Source organism: Colias croceus, chromosome 7, assembly GCF_905220415.1.
Source record: "Colias croceus chromosome 7, ilColCroc2.1".
NCBI lineage: Eukaryota > Metazoa > Arthropoda > Insecta > Lepidoptera > Pieridae > Colias > Colias croceus.
The window spans coordinates 11903191-11926785 of record NC_059543.1 but is presented as its reverse complement, the minus strand read 5'-3'; the positions used below and the strand labels follow the sequence as shown (position 1 = coordinate 11926785).

General features: G+C 37.2%; 3 protein-coding genes and 1 long non-coding RNA gene across 4 annotated transcripts; 3 read left to right on the top strand and 1 right to left on the bottom strand.

Moving 5' to 3' along the window:
- The first annotated feature begins 630 nt into the window (after positions 1–630).
- On the top strand, positions 631–7259 carry LOC123693456 (proteoglycan Cow). The gene is made up of 11 exons (XM_045638570.1): positions 631–1105; positions 2020–2068; positions 3104–3206; positions 3492–3623; positions 3972–4260; positions 4514–4589; positions 4831–4929; positions 5192–5290; positions 5510–5803; positions 6094–6200; positions 6489–7259. Exons 1-10 carry the CDS (start codon positions 1016–1018, stop codon positions 6174–6176), a joined length of 1314 nt encoding a protein of 437 aa, XP_045494526.1. The 5' UTR covers positions 631–1015; the 3' UTR covers positions 6177–6200; positions 6489–7259.
- A 1143-nt stretch (positions 7260–8402) lies between these two features.
- LOC123693117 lies at positions 8403–8783 on the bottom strand. Its single transcript, XM_045638076.1, has one exon. It carries the CDS (start codon positions 8639–8641, stop codon positions 8468–8470), a length of 174 nt encoding a protein of 57 aa, XP_045494032.1. The 5' UTR covers positions 8642–8783; the 3' UTR covers positions 8403–8467.
- Positions 8784–11685: 2902 nt separating this feature from the next.
- On the top strand, positions 11686–12444 carry LOC123693166. The gene is made up of 2 exons (XR_006751662.1): positions 11686–11864; positions 12037–12444. It is a non-coding gene; the product is annotated as an uncharacterized LOC123693166 (long non-coding RNA).
- A 1503-nt stretch (positions 12445–13947) lies between these two features.
- Positions 13948–19118, top strand: LOC123693267 (protein ST7 homolog). The gene is made up of 6 exons (XM_045638275.1): positions 13948–14268; positions 16499–16672; positions 16911–17096; positions 17347–17598; positions 18453–18560; positions 18714–19118. The coding sequence occupies exons 1-6, from the start codon at positions 14125–14127 to the stop codon at positions 19116–19118; spliced, it is 1269 nt and encodes a 422-aa protein (XP_045494231.1). The 5' UTR covers positions 13948–14124.
- Positions 19119–23595: the final 4477 nt, after the last annotated feature.

Below are 23595 nucleotides of genomic sequence, written 5' to 3'. Positions count from 1 at the left end.
TATAATCACAGTTTATAATCTTGATGAAACTATGTTTATGATTTTTTCGGAAACTCTTTTAGAAAAGAAGCTATTTGATTGTTACTACAAACAAATAGGTACTTTAAATAAATTTGAGAGTTTTATTTAACATTTTTTTATAATTATATCAATACTAGTGGTCCGCCCCGGCTTCGCCCGTGGTACCTACATGTTTAAACTATCCTATCTCTCAAGTTGGATCGAACTGCACATGGTGTGCGAATTTTATTATAATCGGTTAAGTGGTTTAGGAGTCCATTGAGGACAAACATTGTGACACGAGATTTATATATATTAAGAAGATAATGTTTTAATTATTGACATGGTTCATTGTTTGCACACACGATTCACTGTGTACCAACCCCCGGTTCATTGAGTACCATTGAGTGTACACAGTGAATCATTTCTCAAAAAATAAAAAAAAAATAAAAACATCAGTGGCTATTGTACTGTAACAAAAATAAAGTAAGTACTACATAATGTAACCAGATATATTATCTACAAATATAACTAAAAAGTATGTTTAAATTTATAAAGAATAGAAAAAATTCGATCACGAGGCGGGAATTTTTTCTATTCTTTATAAATTTATATTTATAAAGCATTTGAATGCCATAAAAACCAAAAAATATAAATTCTTAAAAAGTATGTGGTTAGGGCCTCGAGGAGTACATTTACAGCTCTTGAAAATTTAGGTGGTTCATTGTCGACCATCTTACCCTACCTATTTAATAGATCATAATTATTATAGTACCTAATTATGGTCCAAACAGTTTAGATAAAACTCCTTTTTTTGAAGTCGGTTTATAAGCATAATATGTAACGGTAGGGTAGGTAGTAGTACAAACGACTCGCCTCCGAGAGGTTGATTGGAAACGGGCATGAAGGTTGTGTAAATTGCGTATAGTAGAGCAGTAGAGGCTGGGACGGCGGGCGCGGGCGGCGGCGCGGCAGTGGCGTGGACACTGCGGCGCGAAGAACACCGCTAGACACGATGCGCGCTCCCGCCGTGCTGGCCCTGCTGGCGCTCGCCGCCGCGGCCGCCGCCAGGCCCGAACACGACTTCGAGTTCGATGATGCGCCGGTACTTCCTCATCCCTACCAGACTTGATAGGATTCAGACGAAAACGCGTATCCCTTGAGTGTTTTTTAATGATATCTATCTGTCACCGAAAACTGTCATCGAGTCCCCAAATTAAAATCTGAAATGAGAGCGGTGAAAGCCTTTCGACGAGAACCTTAACGATTCTCGTTCGTGCCCTGAGGCCTATATGACTGCATTATTTCAGTTCCTTAACCTAGTCTCTCGAGTACTTAGTAGACCGTACATTACGAATACAAAAGCAGAGTGACTCGAAGTTTTCAAAGCATTTGGTGCCTGACTGCCTGCAGTGGTAACTGGTACTATAGATCAAAAGAAACGGCATAACCTTGACCCTTTTCAAAGTCTAGCTGCAAATGTATGAATTTGCAATTACGTAATTACTTTTTTTGTATACCTACCTAGTCTCTTCAGTTGATAAAGATTTCGGATAGACTAGTGTAAAGATATTCATGCATTAAAAATGTATTCTGTTGCAATAAAACGATGACTCAGATTTCTGATTATGACTTATTATTGAGTAAGTACACAATATACCTACGGCCTTCCTACGGCCGATCAATATACCTATATAAAAATTAGCAATTTCTCCGATCCTTTATTAGGCTTTGAGAATCATGTCATACCTGTAGTATCTATTGTTTATAATTATGATGACATTCTACTGCAAGGACTCGAGATTTCTATTGTTCATATCCTCTATTCAACCGCCTCGAAGTGGGTTGAAATATAAGTTAATTCCTGCCATCTAATTAAAGAATAATCGCCCTTATTCTTGGTAGAAATATTGAATAGAAAAAAAAAAATCGATCCCCATACGGGAATTTTTAAAACGTTTCATTTCATTTGTAATGCAATAAAATTACACAAAGTAATGTTTGTGATGCATGTTCCAGGAGGCACAGACGACGCGGCGCTCTCGCCGATACATCTACGATCCGCAAAGTGAGTATCTACAATATTATATGTACAAGCACATATCTATACATATATAATAAATCTGTAGAAGGGTCAATTCTGTACATTGAAAATATTGAAAAAATAACTAGCAGGGGGTGTTACTGGATCGATACCAAACCCAAATATGTGATTAAAAAAATTTTTGTCTGTCTGTCTGTCTGTCTGTCTGTCTGTATGTGAAGACATCACGTGAAAACTACCGGTTCGATTTCGATGAAACTTGGTATAATTATACCTTATTATCCTGGGCGTAAAATAGGATACTTTTTATCCTGGAAAAATACGTAGAAAAAAAATTAATCTCAATTTTTCAGTTATCCATAGACGTTGTTCTGTAGTAGGTACCGCGAACACACGTTGCGTATTATTATAGACCTAGCCGTATTTGGGTCCAATAGATATTTATAAGATGTCATTGTCCGAGTTACTCAAAATGGAGAAATAAACCATCCACGCAAAGAAAGACATCCGCGCGGACGGAGTCGCGGGCGGAAGCTAGTTATCAATAAAAAAGTGATTTATTAGTCTGTGCATGCAATATGTTTAACCAAGTACCTACCAGATATTTTCCTTATCATCCATTTGATATATTTTTGCGAAAAAGTAACAAGATTCCATTTCAGCATTAGAATTGAATTTCTTCTACTCTTTTGGTAATACATTATAATATTATGTGCCCGGCTTAGCCCAGGATTTACGCTTTCTTTTTCTATTCATTAAATTTACAAGATGATTGTTCTTTTAATAAAAAAATTAAACAGCCTTCCGATTGTTAACTTAACTTATCTGGACAAAATTTAAGTTGTCTCCTCCAGAAGACACAAGCATTCCAATAATATCTAATTATCAAAATCGAAATACCTTAACTAGATACTTACCTCTATTACAAACTACAAACCCAAAAAAGATATAAGTAAGTACATATCTACAAATGAATTATACGGCATTTTTTAAGTCGGTTAACGAGAAGTCGGGCCAGGGAGGGACTCGCTCTGAGTTAACATGATCAAATGATTGCAGATGAACTTTGCCACGCGCTTGTGTGCAAAAAGCGCGAGGTGTGTTTACTGCGGGATTCCTTCACCGCACTTTGCGCCAACAAAAAGGACGTTCTGCGACGAGGGTGGGTATAACTCATGTTTTATGTGTAACTCTATGTTATATACCATTGTACCTATAATATCTATGTAATATATTATTCGGTCTTTATATTTCTTGAAAACCTTGGGAAGATTTTATTTGATCAATCATCAAGGAAGAATGAAAAGTAACGTAAAGGTTACGCCGAACTTCTTTAATCGAAACCTCCTTATGGGAAATTGATGATACGATATTGTTGTTTCATGTATATAAATATGTCAAAAGAGCATAAGTAACTAGTGTTCTAATGAGTGGGTGTACGCTTCAGGGACATAATAGTGACGGTAGCGAGCAGTCCGTGGGAGCGCGGCGCGGACGACGAGGACGTGTTCTACGAGTCGCCTGCCCCCCCCGCGCCCCCGGTACCCCCTGCACCCGCCTCCTCCCTTGATACTGACAGGTGAGAAAGATAAAGATAAATCCTACATAATGTATAATATAGTAGTGTATATGCTGTAAATTGGACATACGATTTTGAACAAAAATATTTACAACATCAGGTAGAATATTTATATGAAGATTTATCTTTTCACCATGCAAGGGTCTTGGGCTATTAGGAACGGAAAATAAAAATAATGCGCAACGAAACTAATAATTTTGTGTTACGATCTTTCGGCGCCCCATCGCGATACGATCGAGCGATGGGGCGCCGTTAGTGACACATGGGTGGCAGCTAGTCATTTTACGGAATAATTTAGTTTATTACTTGTAAAATTATTCTCAACGAGAACAACGTATCGTTCGGCAGATGCGTGGGATGCGCGGGCGCGTCGCGCGCCATGTTCCTGTGCGGGTCGGACAACCGCACGTACTCGTCGCTGTGCCGGCTCGACCTGCACAACTGCGTGCACCGGCCGCGGCCGCCAGTGCGCCTCGCCTGCGCCGGCTTCTGCCCGTGCGAGCCGGCCGCCCCCGCGCCGCCCGCGCCCCCCGCGCCCCACGCCCCGCCCGCCCCGCCCGCGCCCCCCGCCCCGCCGCACCCGCACCGCGCGCTGCGCCTCTACAGGCCGCACCGAGCAAGGGCACGCTTCGATGAGGTATCACTGGACGTGCCCTACAAAGGGCGCATGATAATATGTAACATAGTTTTATAGAAGTTCGCAATACGCCAATATTAGGTATAGTAATTCATACATTATATTTTTGCTGAACTAATATCTGTACCAGGGTATTAAATTTTTAAAACGTGTTTAAATTTCGCCAGTAATATAGTAACTACCTACATAATATTATTATTTTATTTACTTTTTCGTAACCGTTAAGTTATAACGCAACGTATTATTTTTCCAGGATGGAAGGCGTCGACGACTGGAGACGCACATCAACGAGGTATTGCCGGAGAGGTCCTACCGTCGGCCTAACCAAGGTAAACCATGAATTTGACTTAGCTTCGCTTATTCAATAGCAGAAAAAAATCATTTTTCATAATATAATTTACAAACAAATATAACAAGGAGCACGCTACGACTAAAAAAAAAAAAAAAATTGAGAACCTCCTCCTTTTTTAATCGATTAAAAGTATCCAAGTATTAAACTGGACGAAATATTTATCTTTGCTGCGTTACTGGCACTAAACTTAGTATGAATTGTGATGTGTGTGGTTACAGAGGTGGAGGGGTGCGCGCTGGACAAGATGGCGAACCGCTTGCTGGACTGGTTCTCCGTGCTCATGGAGGAGGCGGGCGGGGTGCCGCCGCCGCCGCACGGTCCGTCTCGCCCTTCATTACTATTTCATGTTAAATCACACGAGCATGCAGAATATGTTGCTACTTTAACAATCAGTACTACAAAATGTACAAATAAAAATCTGTTTAGGTATCTTTTGTAAAGTCATGGTGGTATAAAACCACACAAATCCTTTAGTAGGCTTAGAACGTAACAATTATCCGCCTTATCACATTTGTTTGGTATGGAATTGTGCGTTTAACGAGTTGTTTTGTCAAATTACAATTTGGGCGTCGCGTGTAGGCTTCGGGGCGGACTGCAAGCCGGAGGTGAGGTGGATGTTCGAGCACCTGGACACGGCGCGCGACGGCCTCCTGCAGCCCGGCGACCTCTACGCGCTCAGTGAGTTCCTTCAACGCTTATTGTTTCTGCGATCGTAACGCTAACCGACGTTTTTTCAAAAAGAGCGACGCCGCGGCCGTTTCGAATACTATTTAACGACTTTAATTTTCTTTAAATATAAGATCGAGCTGGGTCTCGATGTACTCATTTTAAATGCAGTACAAACATATCAGTCATCTATATTGTATAAAAAATGAAAGTAATAATCGTCCCAAGCAGGTCACGACGAGCGCGAGCGCTGCCTGCGGCCGTTCCTGCGGTCGTGCGGCGCGGGGGGCGCGGGGGGCGTGTCGCGCGGCGCGTGGTGCGCGTGCCTGGGGCGCGCGGCGCGGCCGTGCGCGGCGCTGGCCCGCGCCAGCCGGGGGGCGCGCGGCGCGTACGTGCCGGCGTGCGACGCGCGCGGCTTCTACCGCCCGCGCCAGTGCCACGCCGCGCTGGCCGTGTGCTGGTGCGTCGACCCGCACGGCGTCGAGCGCCCCGGCTCCCGGACCAAGGGCGCGCCGCCCTGCCCCGGTATTTGACGCTTTGGCGCTGATGTCGCTCGATATAATATACCTTTAATATAATATCGATACAGAAGCCGTAGTATCGCAGTTATCTATAGTGAACGTCTTAGCCTAACATCAGGCGAGATTGTGTTCCAGCGCTTCCCTATTCACAAAAAACAAAGTATAAATCGTAAAAAAAATTTTACATTCGAATGGGATTTCGATCGATAATCTGTGTAGTTTGTTTTAAAAAAATCAATATAATGACTTTTTAATTGATAGAAAGGAGGCTTAGATTCGTATTATGGCATGCAGGTGAGACGGAAGACGAAGGCGTGCCGGCGGACGACGAGGACGCGGGCGGCAGCGGCGACCGCGACCTCGACCTGCGGTTCTAATTTGTCGCACCGCGCTCGCCTAAAGTACGTCAAACCAATTTAAGTTCTTATTAATACGATGAAAAAAATACGTTTAGGTACATTAAGATGCGATGTACCTTATCATGATGACCTATAAACTACGCCTGAACTGAATTTCAACCTCTGATTCTTCTGCGCCTAAAATAATATTTAGGCAAAAGTTAATAATCTAATTAATTTAAGCAGAAAGAAACTATAAATTGAACTTAATGAGTATTCCTAGGAATTAAACAAACATTAGAATTTCATTGTCTGTGTGTTTTATTCATAAAAATATTATTTTGTTTTCAGATAATTTATAAACAAGCGGCCGTAATGAGTTTGCGTCCTTAGTGTCTTCTGAACAACCCCATACTCGTTCCAATATGACAAGTTATTAATTCATGTTATTTTAATGTTGGTAGTTGATAGAAATTATAGCATAATTTAATTTAGACTTGTAGTCCTTGAATTTGAAGTTATATTTTCATACCATCTGCCGTTATTATTCGAAGTTTTAGGCCTAATAATTAGTAAATATACATTTTAAAAAGCTAGAGTTTTAAAGAATTTCGTTTTTTCATAAATACGATCTACTCCCGAGTTCTATATATTCATTTAATAATTAGGTATGTTGTTTGATTTTTGCTTAAATTTTTGAAAGAAAAAGTTTTTTACATTTTAAATTCTTAATATTTTCAATCATAGTTACATGATATAGCCCAAACAAGGGGATTCAAGTCCAAACATAAAATTAATTACAAAATATAAAGGAATAAAATAATATACAAAGTTCTTAATAAAATTTGATATTATTAGATGTTAAATGAATTAGGATTAGTATTGTATTTAGTTGAATTTACATGAGCACTTAAATAAGAATATAAATTGAAATGATTTTAATTAGAAGAATATTGATCATTGTATTCCTGTAATCCATATTATTTAATAATATGTATTTAACATTTCGTAATAGCCTGTATTTTGTAAGAATCCATTCAAGTGACCACTATAAATTAAACAGTTATTTGCACTTTTTTAATTCTCCACAGTGTATTTGAAATAAATAAGTAAAAAAATGGTTATTATTGTTTCCTTCATACCCTTCTTTTGCTTGCATAATATAAAGATTGTCCCAACTCCCAGGTATGGTGCAATAAGCCTATTGGTAATCAAAATACATTTGAAAACTTGTCCCTTATGAATGCTTTCAATAAATAATAAATAATAAAAGCAATGTTCACCGTAGTAGACCTTAGAAAACTCCAAATAAATAATATAATCTTATATATAAAAATGAATCGCAAAATGGGTTGGTAATCGCATAACTCGAGAATGGCTGAACCAATTTCGATAATTCTTTTTTTATTATATTCCTTGAAGTACGAGGATGGTTCTTATGTAGAGAAAACGTAAATATGTACCACGGGCGAAGCCGGGGCGGACCGCTAGTCTATAATATAAAAATGAATCGCAAAATGTGTTGGTAAGCGCATAACTCGAGAACAACTGAACCGATTTCGTTAATTCTTTTTTTATTACATTTCTTGAAGTACGAGGATGGTTCTTATGGAGAGAAAACGTAAAAATGTACCACGGGCGAAGCCGAGGCAGACCACTAGTAATAAATAAATATGGATGGTTTTGTTAATCAAACTAAATTAGACAATGCTTCTGACTCGTGCAGTTCATCTGGCAGAGGTCACCGTTAAACATAAAGTTTAGAATATAATATAAGCAACTTAATGTAGGCGGTCCTAGTGTTTAATATTAATTGTTTCGTTTCATCAAATTATTTTCTTTGCAATGTTGAGTTAAATTAAGATAGAAGCAAAGAAAATAATAAAATATTGATTCATCTATAGTCTCAACTGATTTGGCTGAAAATTGATGGGTGGATGAGTGTTCAATGACACTTTTTTACCTTAAATGTTGAACAGCTTATTTATATATGATATATTGTGTTTTATTTACTAGTCTAGAGGTGTTAAAAGATAAAATATACTTAATATTTGAATGCTAGTTTTATTTACATAACTATTAGAAAACTACAGTCAATGAGTCTAAAATAGGTCACAAATTTGAGAGTGAATCTATTTATAAAACAGTAGGTACATTTCTATAAGTATTTGTTCATCAGTGCATATAATATTATGCACTAGGTAACTAAGCTATGACACAGCCAAGGGTAAAGTACAAAGAAAAGGTTAAATTAAACACAGCCAATTCGTTTGAACTTATAATAATTACATGGTGACTAAGACATTAAATACAACTATAACACAAACACTTTATTCTTCCGTCTTCTGGCCTTCGTATTTGCCGCTATAGAAGGGGATGTAGGCAGTGAACACCTTCCAGTCTGTAGCATACAGCATTCCCGTGAACGCGGCTCCTCCAAAAGCCACCATTGAAGGTACAAAGCTGGCCAACACTTGAGCCTGTTTTCTGCCCAAGGGGATCATTTTTACTTTAAAGTAAGCACCCTTTTCGTGTTAAACTTTACACGAATCGCTCCGTCTAGATAACGCAATTTTAAATTACGTAAAGGCTAATGACAGATTCACAAATTCGTGAGTCAATGTGACCAAGTGACGCACAAATCACAATGTGACGTAAATAGTGATGTCCTATGTTCATAACCTGTGTTCATATTATTATATTAACATACTAACTAAGTCATTATTATGATTTGATAATAATTATGATGAAAAATAGACCTAAACAAAAAAGTTATCGTTTTTTTAATAAGAATTTAGTACATAGGTACTAAATTATTATATTAAATTCAGTTAAGAACTATACTTTTAGGTGCTTCTAATAGTGTTTTTAAGGGAAAATATATAATAAATTAATTAAGTATAGTGACTTAAAAATCTTAAAAACATTAAGATTAATGAGATTATCAATAAAATAAAACAAGTAGGTAGACCTATACCAGAATCTGATGGCATATTTATATTTAAGAAATAAAAGATTTTCATGTGGCAACTTATTTGACAACTATCAAATTGGTTGTCAAATTATTTGTCTTTTTTGCAGTTGATAAATAATTGATTTTGTCTAAAAAATCTTCGAAAATGTCGAAAAAGCCGCTGTGATCACAAGCAAGAGGTGTTGTTTATAATGTGTATAGAAAAATATTTGATGAAGAAGGGTCAAACACATCACAATTTTCAATTTAGAAGATTTTATTGGTAAATTGGACTTACCCGCTTTGATACTTTTAATTAAAAAATATTATATGTAGGTAACTATAATATTGTTTGTTGATTGGAATATAATTTTATGAAAACTTATTACAGGAGTTTCCAATACGGCTATTCGTCAAGTCCAAGCTGTCCAAGTCAATTTTATAATGTGTGTATCTGTTAATACTTACGAAAATAAACATAGTTTTATTTTACTTTTATTTTATTTTATAAAAAATTATAAGCAGTCTAGTTTTCTATCGATATAACATCGATATTTTCACATGGCATAATGATAATGAACATACAAATATAGGTATGTGTAAATAATAATATGTATTACCTGTGTAAAAGTAATATGTATATTGTATATTATACATGTAAGTATGTACCTACATAATATTAAGTAGATATCTCATTATTAAGTACAGTATTGTCCACTTATGTAATGTGACTAATGATATTGAGAACAAACTAAAAAATAAGCAGTATCAAGATCGTTCAGTCCATTTTCTCTAGGGTTGCACACTCAAAATTTTGATTTCCCTAATTGCCATCAGATTCTGGTTTACCTATGTGTACATAAACAATAGTGCCTCTCTATGATCATTTATGGATACTGTCGTCATGCCTATTCTCTCATAGCCAAAATGTCTGTAATTTTCTGCGGGGGGAACGAGTTAACACATACAAATAGTGTTAACACAAACGCATTTTGAGATTACGTCGCTACACACGCACACGACAAAATAATCAAACGCCAGCATAAAGTGTACAGTGTTTCTTTTTATTTGTCAGTGTGCTAAAATAACTATTGTATGTTTAGCTACCGGCTATCACTAGTCGAATGGGAGTTTTGGATAAAAACAATGTAAAAATATCTTTCCATCGGTAAGTGATTTTCAGCAAATTGATAAATATTTATGTTTTAAACCTATTTGAAGGTTTTATCAAACGCTTTTTTGTAATTTTATGTTGTAACTGTAACATTTACCCACTTTATGGGGTTGTGGAATACAAAATAATGAAATAATTTTAAAAAAATGTCACAGTAATATCACGTTTGGCATTTTGTTTACCACCGTAGTGTTGTAACACATCTAGGGTATATTATCGATTTATGACAAAAAATCTATTTCATATTAACGTTGATTTATTTATTTTGTTTCTTATATCAGATTTATATGTAGTTGTTGTTGCAAATAATAGATGTAAATTTATTACCGCAGGAAAATAAAAAATACCACGTGATTGTTTTATTTGACTTATGTGTTTTAGTTTTAGTTTGTTGTTTTAATAAATTCATTTTGTTTTAGATTTCCAGAGCTAAATAAAAAATGGGTATAAAACATGAGACATGAGTAGATTGGACGCCGCCACAATTTGCTATATTGTGTTCACTGCATATCGAGCCTGCGTGTTATCAAGATGGATACTCTAGAAGAATTGTGCAATCTTACGCTTACGTTTTTTTTTGTTCCTGTAGATAATAAATACATTTGATTAAAGAAAGTGAATTTTTATTTTGAATTTTTTTACACCTAAGTTACTTTAAATGTGTAACTATGTAAGAATTAAACGGTTGATTAAATGACAGTTCTCATATAGATGAGAAACTACTATTGAAATACATACCTACTTAATATATACATGCGTTTTCAAAGAAAAACCCGCATAGTTCCCATTCCTGTTGGATGTACGGGATCAAAAGTAATTTTTCCAAATTTCATTGTAATCGGTTTAGTAGTATTCGGGTGAAAGAGTAACAAACATCCTACAACAATCTAACAAACATCCTCACAAACTTTCCCTTTATTAGTAGGATGTTAGGAAAACGTTTTCATTAAGACTGTCCTTTTATTAACTTGTTAAAATTAAAATGCTGTATGATTCCTTCATGCTGACTGTGCCTTTCTCCTCACTCCTTTAACTTTATCATCATTTCCATCTTTATTTTAAATTAGTTACATTTCAAGTTTTAAAATTTCTTTTTTATTATACTAGCTTTCCACTCGCGTTTTTAAAGAAAATCCTGCACAGTTCCCGTTCACGTGGGATTTCCGGGATAAAACCTATCCTATGTGTGTGTGTACAAAATTTCATTGTAATCGGTTCCGCAGTGAAAGAGTAACATCCATTCTCGCATAATTTCGCATTTATTATATACGTAGGATTAAACAAATAATGTATTCAACTGAAATTAATTATTAGTTTTGTTTTTTTTATTTATTATTTCACGAAACCGTAAATGCAAAATACATTCACGATTTTATCGATTAAAGCACATCCATCACTATCACCTTCTATCTATCTAGAGTTTGGCTAACGAAAGATGAGACTGGGTTTTTATTTCGAAAATTTATATGGCAACACTTATAATTACGTAATTGTCATTAAAACCTGAGTTGTTGATGTGTCAAAGTGAAAATGATTTCCGCGATTTTAGTGATTTCTAATTGAAAACGAGACGAAAACATTGAAATGCGACTTAAAAAAGGTTCTTTTTATTATGATTAGTAAATTTGAAAAGAAACAAGTTGAAAGAGATGTAGTTTTCAAAGAAAAATAAGAGTGTTTACGTGAAATATCTCAATGCATTGTTAAGTGTGACTTTGATATTTTGATACTATTCATTTTGATTGCATTGTTTAATATTTATTATTTTGCAGGTAACATGGATGATACCAATAGTCCAGTTATAATCTATTCAAGCAACAATAAAAAAATTGAATGATCTGTTTCGTTCAAAATGTTTAAAGACACAAAATCAGTATCTTGACGAGATTTCTTCTATGACCGGACCATGTTATTCGTGTTGAAGATAGTATAAAAAACGAAATGTAATAACTGCAGAAATGGAAGGGTTCATAATAAGAGTCAGAGATAGTGATAGTGATTCTTACTATTCACTCGCGGTTGAATTTTTACATTTGATATGATTATATTGATTAAACAAACTTTAATTGTATTTTTATTGTGTTTTTTCTTGCTTTCATTCGGTGTTCTTTTTTGTCTATCTGTATCACTTAACTGTTCTAAGTATATTACATATAACAATATTATAAAGATGAAGAGTTTGTTGTTTTTTTTTTTGTTCGTAAGAGAAAATAATAAATAAAAGTATTAAAACTATATTTCCAACTATAACCTAAGTTGCCATATGTTGATTTTTTGAATTTGCCGCCTTTTTCCAGTCTCATCTTTCGATAGCCAGACTATAAATACCATAGAGGAAGGATGTATAACTGAGACTAAATACGTACCTATATAGTACGGGAGCTAGCAACGTTTAAAAAAAAGTCATTTTAGTATAGTTGGGTTTTTGATAATATACTGTTTCTCTTGCTATTTCGGTTAGAGTCCGGGCTGTCTGGCTGGCCGCAGTGGTTGCGTTTATTAGTGCGCATCTTATCTGCACAGGAAAATATCCCTAATTTAAAGTCATTTTTTAACGCGTAATTTTTAATCTTTTGCCTTTAGATAGATCCATCAGACATAATTTTTTTATTGCAAGACGTTTTTTTCGTTGTAAAATAGGTGCCATACGCAATTTTTATTTCAAAATAACTAAAATGTCATCGAAATAAGTGAAATTACATCAACATGAGTCCGCTTAAAAGGTAAGTAATAACTTTATTATTTATATTATATCATCCTTTTTTAATACTTATATTGAATAATTAGTAAACTAATATTTTTAATAGATGGTTTTATATTTATTACACTTTTGGGTATAAATATGAATTTGATGATATTTGTATTTTCTAGTGTTTGATTTTACGCGAGTATTATACATTTTGAAATTAAAGACTTGGGAAAATAATACAATGAATAAATCGCATTTAAAATCCGTTAAGAAGTCTTTAATTTCTTGATGATATTTGGTTTTTATCAAGTTTACATTAACGTCCTATTTGAGGTTCGTTGGGAAAAAGGAGGCGATATGGTAGATTGTTGCAAAAAAACTGTAAATAGTAAAATGAATATTATATCTAGTATAAGTAACACAGTGATTACTTATCCTTCACTGGGAGTCATGTTGATGGAATTTCACTTATTTCGATGATATTTTAATTATTTTGAAATAAAAATTGCGTCTGGCACCTATTTAACAACGAAAAACACGTCTTGCAATAAAAAATGTATGTCTAATGGATCTATCTAAAGGCAAACGATTAAAAATTACGCGTTAAAAAATGACTTTAAATTAAGGATATTTTCCTGTGCAGATAAGATGCGCACTAATAAACGCAACCACTGCGGCCAGCCAGACAGCCCGGACTGTAACCGAAATAGCAAGAGGAACAGCATATCAAAGAACCAACTATACTAAAATGCTCACTTGTCAACGTTGCTACCTAGAATAATAGTAAAAATGGTGCCATGACTATGTTGAAACGTAGCTTGTTGTCTATAGCTGTCTCATTCTTTCATACGACGTTTTCTTTAGATAGAGAGAAACAAATATATGTAAATTGTATACGCTCGATACAAGTACTCTATAGGTTTATTGCTCTGAGGATTTGACACACGTCATTAATTGTCAAGATGACAAGAGTGAAGAATCAAGAAAATAGAAATCCAACTACAGTGACAGCAACACGGAGCTTTGTATTGATTTGTTTTTGTTAACAATTCAGACAACAAGCTCGCAATTTAGGATGAAAATAAGAAGTTATTGAATTATTTAATTTATATTTCGCTTATAATTTATTTACTTTAGTTGTTTGCTTCAATTCTAACCAGGCAACTGCGTAATGTGGGATTCTTCGACGTTTTTGGGTGCTCTAACACCCAAATTTTATGTAGCTCTAACCGGCACATCATCACTAATATCAGGTTTAATTCTGATTTTCGAGTGGTGGTATTTCAGAAAATACGGGACGTCGTTCATTGAACAGGTACATGCACAGAATTCATAATATTTGGGACCAGTTATGGAAGTCGTAGTAGTACCTATTTAATTTATTTTGATGGTATTTTGCTCTTTCAAATTTGAACTATATTTTATTCGTACATTTTCTAGGGTATAATAATTTTTTGAGTTTGTGGTTTACCTATCAGATAAATAGAGGCTTTCGGAAAGTAATTGAGTAAGTAGGTCTTTTGATAAGGTTGGGCATAACATTCTTATTGGAAAGCTATGTTGCCATAGTCCCATTGTTACTGAAATGGTTTCCTTCATGTATATGAAATGGATCTCAGTTTGTAGATGTCTTTTGATCTGCCGCACGGTTCACTAGACCATTGCTTCTTGCAGGTTTAGTAAACTATGATATAGGTACAAGCTTGCTGGCCGCAACTTGGTCCGCATGCTCTAAAACTTAATAAATTATAGACTAATACCTACCTCATGAACCACACATTAGTGAAAACAGAATGAAAACAATGCAGTAGTTTTTTGAGTTTATCGTGACCAACAGACAGATTTTAATGTTTGCTGATGATCTGCAAAAGTTCACAAGTGACATCGGCACTGTTTTGTTTTGGAATAACATTTATGTATATTACTTATGTCTAAACATAAAAGTTTAAAAACTAAAAAAAAAAACTACTAAAACACACTAGGGTTGTTGAGGATTCCTCTTCCGCTTCCTCATAATGCGGAAGTTCCGCAATATTTTGGGTTCCTCAACCGTTACCGCATCCTCAAAAATTAAAAGAAAAAATTCCTCTTCCGCTATCGCTTCCTCAAAATTTAGAGGAAATTTATGAGGATGCTGTATCTACGGCAACGCACTCGCTGCAGCGCGATGGGGTCGATCCGATCGGGCGGCGAATTTACAAAGCCTATACCGTGAAATATGCCAACATTGCCCACTTTTTTAGAATAATTTCAATTTTCGCAAAAATGTTCCATGGAAACGTTAATATATTATCTAAGCATATGTTTTTCTTAGATCGTGTGCATATATTGTTGTAGCAAACCCTAAGCTTTTTTTGATGGTGGGCTATGTTGTCAAATAGAGATCGCTACAGTATTGGGTAATTTTGCCCACCATTCAACTTTTGTTTAAAACAACCTTCCGTGGTAATAATAGCATTAATTAAAATACTCTTCAAAAGTTATTGTATAACATATTAAGAGTAAAAATATCCTGTGTTTTAGCCATCGTGCACAAACTATCACTTGAATTTTCACCATTTTTTGCCCGCGAAATCACACATGATATTCGACGAGTTACAGCAAGTTGCTAATTTAAGTTAGCGACACAAACAATAGGCAGTGTTGTCAGACATATAACCTGTTTTACACCAAATACTATTAATGTTGCCAAAGTATGAAGGTATTTTGCAATTTAAAAATTTTCTTATGATTTGATCTTCGGGCAAAGATAGCATGTGGGCAATGTTGGCATATTTCACGGTATTATATGTATACTATTTGAGTCACGAGTCGGACTCTAATAGATGAGCTTTTGTTTATACATATTACTCAACAAAACCTAATCTATCCCAGTAAAGAAGTGTCCTAAATTGATTAGCTTTTGTCGAGATATTTTCAAACATTACATACGAACAAAACCTAGTCGAGTAGAGTCTTCACCATCACTTAAATTTTCACCATTTTTCGCCCGCGAAATCACACATGATATTCGACGAGATACAACAAGATGCTGATTTAACTAAGCGACACACACAAAAGGCAATGTTGTCAGACATATTACCCATTTTACACCAAATAATAATTACTAAGTGTAAAGCCATATTATGCCAAAGTATGACGATTTTTTTGGGGGCAATATTGGCATATTTCACGTAGTAAAAATATCAATATGTACATTGTACAGACAGGAGAGTGTTTTCGTGTCTTGTTTTAATTTTTAATTTTAAAGGTTTTTAATTTTGATTATAATTTTCTATCATCCTCGTCCTCATCCACTTCCTCTTCCGCTTCCTCATCCGCATCCTCTTCCTCAAAAAAATATCCTCATCCTCATCCGCATCCCCTAAATTTGCGTGTGAAAATTCCTCTTCCTCCTCCTCTTCCTCATAAGCACTAACACCTCAACAACCCTAAAACACACACACTAAAAATATGAAATTTTTATAATGATTCTAACTTTTGCTACAGTATGTGGCATTTAACCTGACTAACTGACTTTGAATATCCCAATGGAATTGGAACAGATGTCGCTGACGACCTTGGGCTCGTGGTCGGGCGGCGCGCGGGGCGACGCGGAAGGCGAGTGCAAGGTGTGGCGCAACCCCATGTCGCTGCTGCGCGGCGCCGAGTACGCGCGCCTCTGGACCGCCGCGCGACGCGCTCCACTCACATATTATGATATGAACCTTTCTGCACAGGTATATTATACCTATTCTACCTCCCAGTTTAAGTATATCACTACTTGGGACAGCCTGTATATTAGTGTTTTGTAATAAAGATTTCACCTGCTGCTGATTGCAAAGACCTGAAGCGAGACATAATTAATAAAAAAGAACTTCATTAATCTCTATCGCAACTTTTCAAAGCGTAAGGCGGAATTTTGTAATAGAAAACTTTGACAAAACGATTAACGAGTCTGAGTGTGCGACGTCGCAGGAGCACCAGGCGTGGTTCGGCGGCAGCGGCGGGTGCTCGGGCGCGGACGAGGCGCTGTCGCGCGCGTGGCGCGAGCGCGAGCCGGCGGCGCGCGTGGCGTGCGCGCGCGCGGCGCTGGCGCAGCGCCCCGACTGCGCCGCCGCGCTGCTGCTGCTCGCCGAGGAGGACGCGCCCACCGTCGCCGAGGTGAGCGCGCTCGCCGCCGCCGCCGTATTGTAATCATCATTAATCACATAAATCTGAGAGTTTAATAAATTCGATCGCTCTGACGGGATCACGGGTGGCCTAGTCGGTCGAGGCGTCGTCCCGGATTGACGAAAAACGCGAGTTCGAATCCCGCCTCGTCGAATTTTTTCTATTGTTTTTGTCGAAAGTTTTGAAACCAAAAATATTAATTTCAAGAAATATACTGGTCGTTTTGGGCGTGTTTTGTCAGGCGGAGCGCGTGCTGCGGCGCGCGTGGCGCGCGCTGTCGGCGGGCGGGGCGGCGGCGCGGCGCGAGGCGGCCGTGCTGGCGCACGTGAAGCGGCGCGCGGCCATGTGCGCGCGGCGCCTGGGCCGGCTGCGCGACGCCGCGCGCCTGTTCCGCGAGCTGAGCCGCGACGCGCCGCCCGCGCTGCACGCGCTGCAGATACACGACAACCTCATCGAGGTGCTGCTCGAGCAGCGCGCCTACGCCGACGTGCAGGTTCACTATTTATTGTACAATCTATAATATAGAAATGAATCGCAAAATGTGTTGGTAAGCGCATAACTCGAGAACAACTGAACCGATTTCGTTAATTCTTTTTTTATTACATTTCTTGAAGTACGAGGATGGTTCTTATGGAGAGAAAACGTAAAAACGTACCACGGGCGAAGCCGGGGCGGACCGCTAGTAATATTATAAATGCGAAAGTAACTCTGTCTGTTTGTCTGTTACTCAATCACGCCTTAACTACTGAACCAATTTGCATGAAATTTAGTATAGAAATATTTTGATGCCCGAGAAGATTTTTACCCCGGGACATAGGATAGGAAATCCCACGGGAACGGGAACTATGGGGGTTTTTCTTTGACTGCGCGGGCGAAGCCGCGGGTGGAAAGCTAGTAATTAATAATATCATAGTCATTTTAATATTGGTGTTTTATTATAGATTTTAATAAATTGACTAAGAAAGGCTCTTATAATAATCATTTTTTTTAAATATTTGTATGTTATTATATTCGACGACGCGGTTGGCGCAGTGGTAAAGTAACTGCCTACTGAGCCGACGGTCCCGGGTTCGATCCCCGGTCAGGGCAAATATTTGTGTGATGAACTCAATTATTTGTTCTTGGGTCTGGGTGTTATTATCTATATATGTATTTATTAAATATTATATTTATCGTCGCCTAGTACCCACAACACAAGCCTTAATTGAGCTTACTGTGGGACTAGGTCGATTTGTGTAATAATGTCCTATAATATTTATTTATTTATTTATTTATTAATTTATAAAAGGTTTACTTGTAATTTTTGGTACAATAAAGCATTATAAATAAATAAACGTAACGGTTCAGGCGGTGCTGGCGCGCTGCGAGGACATGGGCGTGCCGCAGTCGGCGTGTGCGCTCTACACCGCCGCGCTGCTGCGTGCCCGCGTCGCGCCCGAGCACCGCGCGCTGGAGGTGACCCCCACACCCCGCACCCTGTACACACCTGCCAATCGTTCTTATTCAGCACCTATAACGTACACTAAACTAATTTAAACATAACATTGGAAACAATTTTGTGAAAATCAAACGACTCCCTCATCTAAGACTCGTCGTCTCGCGTCGCAGGCGATCCACGCGGCCATCGAGTTCAACCCGTACGTGCCGGCGTACCTGCTGGAGCTGCGCGCGCTGAGCCTGCCGCCCGAGCACGTGGTGCGGCGCGGCGACAGCGAGGCGCTCGCCTACGCGTTCTGGCACCTGCGGCACTGGCGGCACAACGAGGGGGCGCGCCGCCTGCTGGCCGCGGGCTGGGCCGGCAGCGCGCCGCCCGCGCCCGCGCCGCGCGCCGACCGCGAGCTGCTGGCGCCGCACCACGCGCCCGCGCCCGCCGCCCGCCGCGCGCCGCTGCTGCCGCTGGCCGCCGCGCTCGCCGCGCTCACGGCGCTCACGGCGCTCGCCGCGCTGCCCCTGCCCGCCCTGCCCGCGCTCCCCGCCCTGCCCGCCCTCCCCGCCCTGCTGCCCGTCTACTGAACGCGAGACACCTACATGTGAGTGATCGCTTAAGGTACTATACGATTCAAACTTATTGGCGGCTCGAAACAACTTACGGTCCGATGCGCAGAAAACCATTACATACATAATATTATATGAGTGGGACGTTGAAAGACGGGTACCTACGCGCACTTCCAGCAAACTTCCGAACCGCCATTAAATTCGAATCGAACTGTACCTTAAGCGATTACTCACATCACATAACCACGGATAACGCAGCATGTTGCGTCTCATCGCACGAACGCACGTACGCGCGTTTGTCTCCAACACATTCACGTGCTATCCTGCGTGGTGCGTGGACGTGTGTCTTTAGTTATTTATTTATTTATTTATTTATTCGAAAACTACACAGCTTACAGTTTGACTTAATCTACTTACATCTATGATACAATACGCCAATTACGAGTTTTACAATTATTATATATGTATATTATATATATGTATATTTAAAACAGTAACTTATTAAAGAGTGGTGAGTTGTGTGTGTGGGTGAGTGCGTTTGGGTGTGTTTGTGTGTATGTATGTGTGTGCGTGTGAATGATTAAAATGTGTTAGGTACGTTTGATAATATTTTAATAACATTGGATTTAAAACGATTGCGAGGACTGTTAGATATGTCAAGTTATTTTATGCATGTCGTATTATGTACTAAGTAGTGACCCTCCCGCACCAATATGTAATACAAATGTGCACAACATACGCATTCGCATTGTTTATGGATTTTATTGATCGTGTTTATTGAATATTGGCCAAAATAATATTGTATTCTATAATATTTAATGTTTACAAATTGGAGTATTAATCTGCATTATACGTAGGTAGCATAAGATATTCCGAAATAATATTGCCGTGTTTTGCATTAGCAATGAAGTCTACACATATTTATTTTTTATCAGAATATGACCCGGACGAGGTCCTTTTGTCAATATTTTTTATTTTATTATTTTTTATAATACTATGTAAAAAAATATGTGATATATTTTAAAAGAAATACATTAATGTATCAGTATTTGAAATATCGAACATGTTAAGAATCGATTGATTTATTATTATATTTTATCTTTTTTTTACTTAACAATCTGATGTATGACATTAGTAATTAATAAATTCTTATTTATGATTTGATCTAGTTGTGAATTGTGATCTCTGTATTTGTATGTTGAAAGTCTGATTTTTTTTTATTTATTCTCTGTGTGGAAATGATGTATCTTAGAAATAAATTAAACGTAAGCCTGATAAGGGTAGTTTTATTAACCAGTGTCCTAAATAACTGAGAATAACTATTCTCTATTCACACACTATTGTTTGACTCAAAATATTATCCCACTACTCTCCCAAATGGAGTTCCATTTGGGAGAGTGGTGGGATAATATTTTGAGTCAACCATTAAAATTGTTGATATTTAAAAAATGAAAATGAAACCATAAAATTATAAGAGGAAAGGTAGGCAGATGATTAATAAATAATTAACAACGTTATAAACTACAAGATGAATATTTGGTGTAAAATGTGCGGAACCTTCGAATTTTATTGGCTATATTTTTGTTTTTTCCTTTTTCTTTCTTTTGAACCTTTATTCACCCTATATGTACTATACATAGTTTAATTTTTTATTCACACTCATATTTTGTTCACGTTTTGCTTTGTGGAAAAAATGTATAGGAGACATTTTTGGAACGCACTTATCTTGCACAGAAATAAGTGCAAGCAACTGTTTCCTCAGCAACTGTCATCATTCGATGAACGCGCTAGGCATTCGACAATATTAATTGGAGTGTTATATCCGATAACTAGTTAAAAATAAATCTTTATTGACAAATGATTTAACATTTTGAGATATTGAAGTCTATGACTCCCAAACTAGATAAAAGTGAGTCAAAGAACACCGATTACACATTGATCTCTCTCTCTCTCTGCTCAAGAGATGTAAGCTTAATATTACTTACTTAATACTTATATTATGCAGTGTATACGTATACACTGTTACGAGTCATCTTATCAGCCATTGTAAATTGTAATACCTATCGAGCAACAGGCTTCACCAATGTCTCCTGCAATTTGTATTTTGGTAGGTATATGTGCAATATATATCTACGTAGTAATGTTCCAGTATTCAGTATGAAGTGCCTGTAGGACGCATTGAGGTTTCAGTCAGGCGCCGGGCTCTGACGGGAGCGAACGTTCCCCGTACTAGTTTCCAGTTCGCCGCGGTAAACTTTTGTAAACTTCACACGAAGTTGCGGTTCAATTTTGTGCAGTGTCGCTTTCGTTTCGATATTGAACTTAGTTAACTACATGTATGAATTATTGTTAAAAAATTTTTTGTATTACTTACCTAAGAGATAGAACTCATTTGAAAAATTGAATTTAGGCGTACCTATTTACCATAAATTAGGTATAATTTATTAACAATATAATAAATATACAGGTACGATTTACGAAATAAATTATTATTATTCTTTGTCATAAGCTCTGTAGGTAGGTACGTCTTGGTTATTTTTTTTTCTTACTAACAAAATAAAAAATAATATTGACTCTCCTTTTTTGCTCATTGGCGACATAAAGGTATCAATAAAATTATAAATAATATACCTACCATTAATTTTTCATTAATTGCAGAGATTAGATATTATTATTTACAGATTAATCGGTTTTCGAATAAACCAACGCAATTTCGAATATACGTGTCGAATTGATCAAACAGACATAATATAAATTTATAATTAATACAAAAATAAATACCTTGGTTATAAATAATAATCCATACTAATATTATAAATGCGAAAGTAACTCTGTCTGTCTGTTACTCAATAACGCCTTAACTACTTAACCAATTTGCATGAAATTTGGTACAGAGATATTTTGATACCCGAGAAAGGACATAGGATAGGTTTTATCCCGGAAATCCCACGGGAACGGGAGCTATGCGGGTTTTTCTTTGACTGCGCGGGCGATGCCGCGGGTGGAAAGCTAGTTCTTAATATATTCATTCAAGAATATTTATTTTAGCGTAATATACAAACCTATATGAATGAACAAACTGAAAATCTTTTTTATCCCTAATTGCATGCGGTTAGCTCAGCCCGACTCCTCGCGTTTATTTCCAATCTTTTGTATTGCTAATGAAAGCCAGATCCAAGGGCGGATCCAGCTTTGGTGCCAGGGGGGGGTCACATAGTCGTGGTCAAGTTACAAACGCTATATTTTGATAAATTTCATTGATACGTAGATAGTAGATTAAAAAAGAAAAAAAAACCGGCCAAGTACGAGTCGGATTCGCGTATCAAGAGTTCCGTACAAACATTTTTATATGTTTTGACTTTAAATTTATGTTTTTTGCAATTTTTCCAGTATCTGTGTTACAAGACGTTACTTCGTACAAATACCCTGTAGGTTTTGATTCCTGGCGACACTTGCGAATGTCGTAAATTTTCAGCATAAATGTTATAGATAGGGAGGCGAGGTAGCTAAATGGCGTAATTCAACGGCGTCGTCGAGACTTATCAAAATCGAAAGAGAAAATAATTTCGAAAAGAAAAGCTTCTATGGTAAAAACCATTTTAGCGGTGGGTTTGGCGTGTACGGATTTTCAAAAATGTAAAAAAAAACAGTGACTTGGGCATTCTCGAGCGCGTCAGATATTCATACTACGTATGCCCCAAGTGCCTCTGATAACAACGGTATACTAATCTGCCGGTTTGCGTGGTGGGGCTAGGCATATAAATTCGTCAAAAATTCACAAAATAAAATTTACTCGAGCGCGTCAGATTTTCGGAAGGGGTGTTAATTAGGCCCCAAGAAAGCTCCCCTTAAAAAAACTGACGATTACGGCATGACGATAAGTTACGATGAATTTTTGAAAATGCAGAAAAAAAAAGTCCTTTTGAAATACTCGAGCGCGTCAGATTTTCATAGGGGAGGTTTATCTAGGTATCCTGAAAGCATATTTTCTTAATCTGATAAAAATGTTGGTGGGTTCTCTTAATCTGACCGAAAAAGGTTTGTGGGTTTCTTTTTTTTAAACATCGTTATTTCATATCAATTTTTCTTACCACCCTCAGTTTTCGAGATATACTCAAAAAACCGGGAGTTTCAGTTTTTATGATGCTTCAAGTAAAAAAAAATTAAACTTTGGACAAAAATGAAAAGAGACCTTTTTTTGTAAAATAAAATTACCTTTTTTGTTTATTTAAACTTTTTTTTTGAAAAAGTAAAGTTCGCGATTTATATGCTGCAACGCGTTTTTCGGAAGACGAAATGGCTCCTCCGGACTTCCGGTCATGCGGAAACCGGCAGATTTTGTGTTTTTAGTAAGTTTTAGATTATATTCTTCAAAATAAAAATAAAAAAAATCGCGCTCGAGAATGCCGGGTTAACGTTTTTTTTTTACAAGTTCGCGACCCTATAACTCGGCGGCGTCAAGGACTTATGGTCAGATTAATTAAATTTAGTCTTA

Bases quoted from the DNA above. Each gene is read 5' to 3' on its own strand.
- LOC123693456 (XM_045638570.1), top strand. From the start codon at position 1,016: ATGCGCGCTCCCGCCGTGCTGGCCCTGCTGGCGCTCGCCGCCGCGGCC. The intron at 1,106-2,019 runs GTACTTCCTCAT...TGCATGTTCCAG, and splicing joins TCGAGTTCGATGATGCGCCG to GAGGCACAGACGACGCGGCG. The intron at 4,261-4,513 runs GTATCACTGGAC...TTATTTTTCCAG, and splicing joins CAAGGGCACGCTTCGATGAG to GATGGAAGGCGTCGACGACT.
- LOC123693117 (XM_045638076.1), bottom strand. From the start codon at position 8,641: ATGATCCCCTTGGGCAGAAAACAGGCTCAAGTGTTGGCCAGCTTTGTA.
- LOC123693267 (XM_045638275.1), top strand. From the start codon at position 14,125: ATGTGGGATTCTTCGACGTTTTTGGGTGCTCTAACACCCAAATTTTAT. The intron at 14,269-16,498 runs GTACATGCACAG...GAATTGGAACAG, and splicing joins GGACGTCGTTCATTGAACAG to ATGTCGCTGACGACCTTGGG. The intron at 17,599-18,452 runs GTTCACTATTTA...GTAACGGTTCAG, and splicing joins GCGCCTACGCCGACGTGCAG to GCGGTGCTGGCGCGCTGCGA.